Source organism: Natator depressus, chromosome 26, assembly GCF_965152275.1.
Source record: "Natator depressus isolate rNatDep1 chromosome 26, rNatDep2.hap1, whole genome shotgun sequence".
Lineage (NCBI taxonomy): Eukaryota > Metazoa > Chordata > Testudines > Cheloniidae > Natator > Natator depressus.
In genome coordinates this window covers 528,096-536,292 of record NC_134259.1, presented here as the reverse complement: position 1 = coordinate 536,292, position 8,197 = coordinate 528,096, and the positions used below count along the sequence as shown (strand labels likewise).

The 8,197-nt window shown below is 63.5% G+C and overlaps 1 protein-coding gene across 14 annotated transcripts in view; it reads right to left on the bottom strand.

The window, feature by feature from the left end:
* Positions 1 to 386: 386 nt before the first annotated feature.
* The window catches only part of ANK1 (ankyrin 1), a 121,419-nt gene continuing 113,608 nt past the window's right edge, over positions 387 to 8,197 (bottom strand). For 7 of the 14 annotated variants that reach the window (XM_074940120.1, XM_074940122.1, XM_074940124.1 and 4 more), the window contains 6 exons: positions 7,461 to 8,016; positions 6,460 to 6,742; positions 4,512 to 4,595; positions 4,097 to 4,249; positions 3,690 to 3,811; positions 387 to 774 (listed from right to left, as the gene is read on the bottom strand). In XM_074940120.1, coding sequence (XP_074796221.1) covers positions 3,713 to 3,811; positions 4,097 to 4,249; positions 4,512 to 4,595; positions 6,460 to 6,742; positions 7,461 to 8,016 — 1,175 coding nt within the window. In that variant the 3' untranslated portion in view covers positions 387 to 774; positions 3,690 to 3,712. Of the gene's footprint in view, positions 775 to 3,689; positions 3,812 to 4,096; positions 4,250 to 4,511; positions 4,596 to 5,014; positions 5,417 to 6,459; positions 6,743 to 7,460; positions 8,017 to 8,197 lie in introns of those variants that run through there. The other 7 variants (XM_074940131.1, XM_074940133.1, XM_074940127.1 and 4 more) reach the window with 6 other exon arrangements.

The following is an 8,197-nucleotide window of genomic DNA, read 5'->3' as shown; positions in this document are numbered from 1 at the left end:
CTGACACCACCAGCTTCCCAGCTGCACTGGGCGGAGCTCCTCCCTGGTGGGGGCTGATGAGCCATCCCTGTCCTACAGCCGGCGAGGTATGCGGGCACGGAGCGGGCAGTGCTCTGCACACCGCTGAGTGCCCTTGGGCGTTGCATAGTATTTATTTGTTCATATACACAAGGCTGAGTACTGTACAGTTTACACTTTCAACACAAGCGAGGAGCTCAGTGCTGCTGGGAGCCACACGCTCACACTGGGGGAAGCTCCTGGAGAAACAGGGGCAAGGCAGCCACAATCCAGTCCCCTCCCCCTGCCCTTGCTGGGGCTGCTCCCTCGAGAGCTGCAGTTCTGCCCTCCCCCCACCGCCCCCTTAGGCTCTGACATCCCCCCTCCCGACACACTCCTTGGAAGGGGATGAAGCAGCAAAATCCAGCCAGGAGACAACATGAGGGATAGGTGGGAGCCAACGCCCCCACCCTGGGCAGCCCTTCATAGCCGCAGCCTCCTGTCCGGAGTCAGGGTGTGCGCAGCAGAGTCACGTCCCTGCCAGAGAAACGCTGCCCCGGGTGCTGCTGGCTCCTGGGGTCCCCGTCCGTAGTCATGCGTTGGCAGTCGGTCAATCATGCGAATAGGACAGGAAGTAAGTCTCTTACAGAAATCATGCCATTAGCCTAGAGCAACATGTACAGCCAGCCCTGCTCCCGTCGCCTGTCCGCTTTCGCCTCTCCTTGCGGGGCTGGCCGCACGTGGCTGCAGTCAGTGGTTCGGGGTGGAGGTGAGATCCTGAAGGACAGAGAAGACGGAGCTTGGGTTACAAACAGCGCCCTGCTGGCTCCCCCGCAGGGCAGCAGGCCAGAGCTGGCGGCATGACCCAACGCTCCACTTACAGGCATGGCTACTGGACCAGAGGACAGCAGCTCCGAGGCACTGGCTGATGCTGGGGGCAGGAACAAAGGTAGGAGGCAGCTGGGAAAGCAGAAGCCCTGGTGCTGGATGTAAGACCCTCTGGCACCCAACGCTGCAGCACCCAGCAAAGGGCGAGATGCTGGCTGAAACCAGCCCCCATCTGTTCATTTCCAAGGGTCTGGAGTGAGGAGGGTGCTGGAGCCGCAGCTGTGAACAGCGGGAGTCAGCTGCCTGCTCAGAGGGAACAGGCCCCGGCAATGGCTGTCTGCATTGGAGATGTGCTCAGCCGGGGCGGCCGTCTGGGGGATGCAGAGGCATGAGGCAGAATGCATGGACTGGGGGTTACTGCCCTGTGGTGGTCTGGGAGCGGAGGTGGTCCCTGGGCAGGGTGTGATGACGAATGCACAGGGGGGTGAGTGTCCCCCACCCCATCACCAGAGGTTTAACTGTTACTTGCAGCCTTGTGCAGGGGCCAGATGGGCTCTCTCAGGTTATTTCCCTGCCACACCCGCCCACGAGCGCTCTGTGCAGGAACATACACCCCACCTCAAAGCCATCACTGCAGCCACCAGCCTTTGCCTCTCAGCCTGTGCTGTTCCAGGGAAAGAACCCAGGTGGCTGGGCCAGACTTGCAGCTCGCAGAGCACGGGTGAGGGAGCAGGGAGGCCCCACCCCTGGGGACTGCCAGCCCCAGGACCCCCTCCCCAGAGCACTGCAGAGAAATGAGCTAGGCTGGATACCTGTGTTCCTGCAGTACGGGCCATGCCATGCGTCTCATGCACACGTATGCACAAACGACAGAGACCCGAGGGAGCGCCTGTCCTTATGGGGCAGACACCTATCCCCCTGGCTGCGCTCTAGCAGGATAGAGGCAGCCAGGAAAGGGTTCCTGCTGCAGATCAGCCCCCTGGCCTCTCAGCAGGAACCGCAGCACTGCAGGGCTCCTGGGTGCAAGCGCGTGAGGGACAGCAAGGCACGCCGTGTCCAAGCATGCATCCAGCGCTGTCCGAGGGCCAGGAAACGACCCAACACCCAGTGTCACAGTGTCCAGCGCACAAGCTGCATCGAGGGCAATGTAGGAGGCACCCGTCCTGTGGTCGCCCCATGGCCCTGGCATCCAGCTGCCAATCTGGCTCAGCGCTCTGAGACCCGCGCAGACATCACTGCAGACAGGCCCTGAGCAGCCAGGAGATCCTGGTGGGACTGGAGCCTGGTACTTCCACCCCACCAGCAAAAACAACCATCTCTGTCATAGGCACGCACTGCCCGCTGCCCCATCTGCCCCTTCACCCCCCGGGCACAATGCCCTGGACACCCTGCCATGGGCATGCAGCCCCCCCCACCCCATTGCTATTGCACACATACCTGCCATGGGCACACTGACCTTCCTATTCACTCACTGCTGCCCGCTCCCTACACTCCACCCTGGGCACACGGCCCCCCCAGGCCACGGGCACACTGCCTGCGCCCTCCTCCCACCACGGCTCCCCCATCCCAACCTGCAGCCGCCTGCAAGCTGTAGGTTCTCTGCTGCCCTCTGGTGCCCAGAGCCCCTCATGACCCCACCAAGAAGGCCCTGCATGGCATGTTAGCAGCACTGCCAGGCAGCAATGCCCAAGGGGTGCTGCGGGTGAAAGCGGCTTATGTGGCAGGTGGAGGCGGCTGTGAGTTATGGGTGCCATGAGCAGGGGCTGGCCTCCCGCGGGTGCAATGTGCAGCTCCTTGCAGCACCCAGTCGCTGAGAGGGCGTTTGACGTGAGGCGGCGCCGCCGTGGGTCAGCCCCATGCTCCAGGACACTTGGCACCTCATTCCAGGAAACCCGACCCCAGACCCAGGCTCCAGGACAAGCTCTGGGGCACAGCTGACAGCGCAGGGACTGCCTGACAGGCTGGAATGTCAGCAGCTTGTCACTGGGGCAGCATTCAGGGGCTATTTATAGCTGCGGCACTGGGGCCTCTGCAAGGGGCAAGGTGCGCACGCAGAGAAATGGGGAATGGGGCAGCTGCACTAGGGAATGGGGTCCAGGGCAAAGCTCAGCCCAAGAGCTGGCAGGGAAGGACTGTGCCAAGGGCAATCTCCACAGCACTGCATGCTGTAGCTACTGGTTACAATCCCCTGGAATGCTGTCACTGTGGTAACATCATCGTGGCCACCACGGTACACTGTAACCTGGAGTAACAGTGCCCTTGGCTGTCGTAATTGTGGTGACACCATCGCAGCCCCCACAGTACGCTGTAACCCAGGCTAACAATCCCCCTGGCTGTCGTAGCCGCGGTGACACCGTCGCAGCCCCCATGGTACGCTGTAACCCAGGGTAACAATGTCCTTGGCTGTCATAACCATGGTGACACCACTGTGGTCCCCACGGTGCACTGTAACTCGGGGTAACAAGCCCCCTAGCTGTTGTAACTGCAGTGACACCATCACAGTCCCCACAGTACACTGTAACCCACAGTAACAATCCTCCTGGCTGTCGTAACCGTGGTGACAGCCTGACACCCTCCTCCCCTAGAATGCCATGTGAGCCAGACAGACAGGTGCTACAATGGCAGACTCCCCGGCATGCAGTGTGCAGAGAAGCCAGCCCCCTTCCCCAGGAGCAGCATGGGGCTCGCAGGCTTGGCAGCAGCGGGGAAGAGGCAGCCAGCGCTGGGCTTGTTCTCCAGCATGCCCTAATGGAGCAACCGAGTCTCCCCTCTGGGCAGGGGGAGCGCACAGTTGCTGGGTGGGCTCCACACAGGGCACACAGCACAGAGAGCTGGATCTGTAGTCAGAACAAAGGTGGCATTACCTCGGAAGAGGCCCTGGGAGGGGTCACTGCTTTCCCCTTTTCAGGCTGGCTCGTTTCACTATGTAAGCCCCCATCCTGCCCCCGATCAGCTCCGATTCTGGGATGTGCCCTTGCGCCTCCTCCTGGGGAGAGCAGCAGAGAGAGGAAGCAGGAGGCGTCACACAGACAGACAGACACAGAGAGGACAAGGAGGAGGACGGGAGAGCCGGCTGGCAAGAAGAAGGCTGCAGCGAGGGGGGGGAAGCATGGCCCCTCACAGCCCCAGAGGTACAGCAGAAGAAGAGCACAGGGAAGGAGAGGAGGCCAGGGAGGATCCAGCCAGAGCCCTCTAGGAGCCCTGCCTGGCCGGGCGCATGGCTGTGCTGCCCAGAGCTGGCGAAGGGCCAGGAGAGGAGCAGACACTGTACCTTGCTGCCCAGACTGTCCTGATGCAGGATGGCATATTTCATAAAGTGATCTGCCTCAGCTTCCAGCTCCTGGGGCTCCTGCAGAGAGCCCTCAAGAATCACCTCCTTCTCCTCATCGCCCACGCTGATCCGCCGCACCACCTTCCGGATGATCTGCAGAGAGTGGGCATTAGAGCTGCCTGCCACCAGCCAGGCTAGGCCCCACACACCCCCAGGGACTCAGCCACACCACCCCTCCAGTCCTACTCCCGCTCGGCCCTGCCCTGCCCTGCCCTCGGCACCCCAAGCTGGGGCATGCTGCTCCCCCGAGACAGAACTGGGTGAGGGGTGTTTCCAGGGAAGGCCCCAGAATATCCAGCCCTGGGGGCAAGGAGAGCAGGGAGACTGGGGGGCTCTATGTCTGGCCTGTACTTACCTTCTTGGTGACGATGTTGCCTTGCTCGTCAGTGAATTGCTCCTCGGTCACCTGCTCCCCCGGAATATCCTGAACCTGATTGCCCTGCAGCACCAGGGAGAGAACAGAGCGAGGCAGTGAGGGGGAGGGCAGGGAGCCAAAGCCCCACAGGCAGCCCCTTGTGGTCACTGCAGGGCACCAAGTGGGGCAAAAGCCCCAGCCCCTGCATAAGTGACACCAAATCCGACTTCCCCGCTGACTGCCAACCCCATGCGCCAACCCCCTGCACAACACCCCTGCACCACACCACGCCAGCTCCTAGCCCTGCCAGACCCCTCACTGGGAAGCAGCCATTGCTGGAAGCGCAGGGGCAGGGCCAGCACCAGGGCACACGAGTGCTACACTCCGGGCATGCAGGAACGAGCCAGGCTCAGAGCTCTGCATGGCTCCCCTGGGGCCAGCGACAGCCCCACAGGCAAGGCAGTGCCTGATGCCTCAGGGCTCCCACTCCCCGCCTGCGTTACCTTCACAATGACGCGCCGACGGACCACCCTGGTGGAGATGGACTCCTCATCGTCTGTCAGCCCCTCGCTCTCACCCAGCTCCTTGTCCAGTTCCTGGTGGACGTGCTTGAGCAGGAAGCGTACGGAGCCCTTGACAATGTGCAGGACATTCTGGCAGCTGACCAGGAAGAAGCCCAGCAGCACCAGGGTGATCAGCAGCTGGGTCAGGAAGGCCAACATGGTGCGTCTGCTAGGGCCACAAGCACATGGCCACTTGCCGAGCCCAGCGCCTAGATCCTGGCCATGGCGTCGCTCTGCAGTGGGGCGTGCACCCTGCCTCTGGCTCGGCTGCCCCCTGCTCTGTGCGCAGCCTGGGCAGGCTGCTGTAATTGTAGCCGCTGCATACCAGCCGGCTGCACCACTTGCCGGGCAGGCAGGTGGGTTTGTCCTCTGCACTCGGAGCTCTGTCAACGTCATCTGGCCTCAGACTGACAGCCGCAGCCCCTCCCCCCAGGCAGAGGGGAGCTGCCCCCCCGCAGTGTCTCTGTGGCGGGCTGCGGACGGGGCAGGAGGGCAGCGTGGGCAATATGAGCCAGGACATCTCACCCACAGCAGACTTGTGAGGAGTGTGGAGAAGTCACGCAGCCCCTCAGTGACTCCAGCCAAGGGGCCGCAAGCCGGCCAGCCCCCAGCATCGCTGCATTCACGGCAGGGCTCTTCCTCCCCGTCCTCCACCCTGGGGCTCCTGGGAAGTGCTCTGGGAGGATTGGTCCAGTGCGCCCCGCAGCACCCCAGGGCCTGCTACGCCATGCCCACCCTGCTCCACATGCCATCCTGCACTAGCCCTTCCCTGGCCCTGCCCAGCTCTGCCTGGCCATGGCAGGATTCCCAAAACCCCAGCCCTGCCCCTGGCCATCCGGGCCAGCTCTATTTCTGGACTCTCCATGCCTGGTGCTGGCGACCCGAAGAGGGCAGGCACCCTGGGAGCTACCCAATTAGGAAGCATGCAGGGTGGCTGTCTGGGTTATAAATGAAGAACAGAGGCAGAGGCTGATATGTGAAATCAAACCCTGGGCCTAGTGCAAGCCAGGCTATTCTGGGCCCCTTCCCCCGCAGGAGCCCGGGCAGGGAGGCTGGCATGGGGCAGTGCCCGGAGCTGGGGGCAGGGCAGCAGAAGGCACTTGCCCAGCACTCTGTGCCAAAGCATGGGTTATTCTGCTGAGGGACCCCAGCTGCTGGAGGGGGGGGCAGTGGTGGGCAGGTCACCAGGCTCTGGTGCCTCTGCTCAAGAAGCGGAGGCTCCCAGGCCAGGCTCTTCAGACAGGGCAGCCCGGCATTCACTCCTGTGTGCGCTCTGGCCCCCGGCAAGGGTGCCATTGTCCTCACACACAGCGAGGGGGCTCCAACCAGTGGCTCCATTGCAATGCACAGCCCCCGGGGGCCGGCTCTCGCTGTTACCCTCGTACCCTCGTTTGCCTGAAGAAGCTGCTATCCGCCTCCTCCAGCCGTTGGCTGTAGTCCTGGCTCCTCGTGTGCTGGGGCTGCCAGCCGCTCTCCTCAGGGGGGTCGATTCGCAGATGCTCGGGCGGGGGCCCCAGAACCTGCTCCTGGCCCCTCCCCAGGGGGGCTCCCCCAGGGGCTGCTCTGGGCAGCAGACGTGGGCTTCTGGGAACCCCCTCCTGCCAGGAGCCCTCAGGCAGGTCCTGCAGGCAGGAGACAAAGGAGCCTTCTGCATTCCAGTCCCTCAGCCTGGGCAGCAGAGAGAGGAACAAGGACAGAGAGAGACACGGTCAGTTTCTACCCTCTGGCATGCTGCCCCCTGTGTGGGCCCAGCCTCGCTCTCCTGCCCACACACAGGCTGCCGGCCCCACTGACCGGCCTTTGCACTCGGAGCCCCCCTTTGTAACGTGGATCCCGAACTAGCCCTACATCCCACCCCACCCACGGAGCAACAGAACGCCCTCCGGAGACACCCACGGGCGGCCCGGCCCTGTCTGGGCACAGCAGCAGGCTGATGGCACAAGGAGCGGGTGAGGAAGGGGAGGGAGCTGGCCTAGAGGCCAGCCAGGCCCTTCATGCTCGCCCTGCCCCTGCCTGCCCCAGGCACTATGGCAAGGAGCGGCAGGGACTGCCAGGCAGCCCTCAGCCCCGGCAGAGTACCTTCATCGGGAGCTCAGCTCCCTGCCAACGAGAGCACCACAGCCATCCCCGAGCCTGGAGCTGGGCTGGCACCCCAGGTGGTTGCTGAGGGATTCCCCAAAGCCGTGGGAAGCTCCTTGGCCGATCCAATCCTTCCCCTGGCCAAGCGTGCCCCCAGCTCTCTGGGGCATCATGCTCAAATGGTGGCCTACGGAGCAGCAGCTGCACTGCCGCTCATCCCTCCCCACCCTGCCCTGTGGCGTGGACACCCCAGGGGTCCCTCGGGCTGCCCTGTCCAGCTCCAAGCAGCCTGGCCAGGAAGCATTACCTGCCCTTGCTCCTCTCCATGACCCGGCTCACAGTTGGCGACTCCAGGATCCTGGCCTGCACCCTCTGCTGGCCTGAAACAAAAGAGACTTCATCCTCCGAGCCCTGCTCCCCCGCCAGCCCGGCCTGGCGCTCACACGCTGGCAGCTTCACCTCGGACCTCTGACCTTCCTCCTGCTCCAGCAGGTCGATAAGGCCATTCATGGCATCTGAATCCACTGTGTCGTCCTCAGCCAGATCCAGCGAGCCCAGGTGGTCCAGGCCGTGCACATCATCCAGCAGCTGCCCCGGGAAGCGGCCTTCACTCATGGCGTCCGAGTCCTCAGCCTTGCTGCACTCCAGAGAGGAGTCTTCAGCAGTCACAAGCGAGGGGGTGAGCCCTGAGGACCACACCTGCATGTCGGACAGCTCCAGCAGGGCGTCCTGCTCGGTGGGGGCCATGGGGATGGCATCCAGGATGGCCACCTCGTTCCAGTACTGGTCTGCACGCAGCGGGGACGGCAGCGTGTACTGCAGGGAGGCAGGGGAGAGGAGCTCATCCTGCAGCGAAGTGTAACCTACAGGGGCAGACAGAGGCAACAGCTCCAGCAGCCTTTCTGTGCAGACACGGAGAGGATGGGACAGGCCCACACTGTCTCCAGCCCCTGGGCAGCGCTGCGTTCCCTGCAACCCTGCCCAGGGTGGAGCGGCTCAAGGGAGTCCTTTCCAGGGCAGAGGAGCGCCCCAGAGCAGCCACCA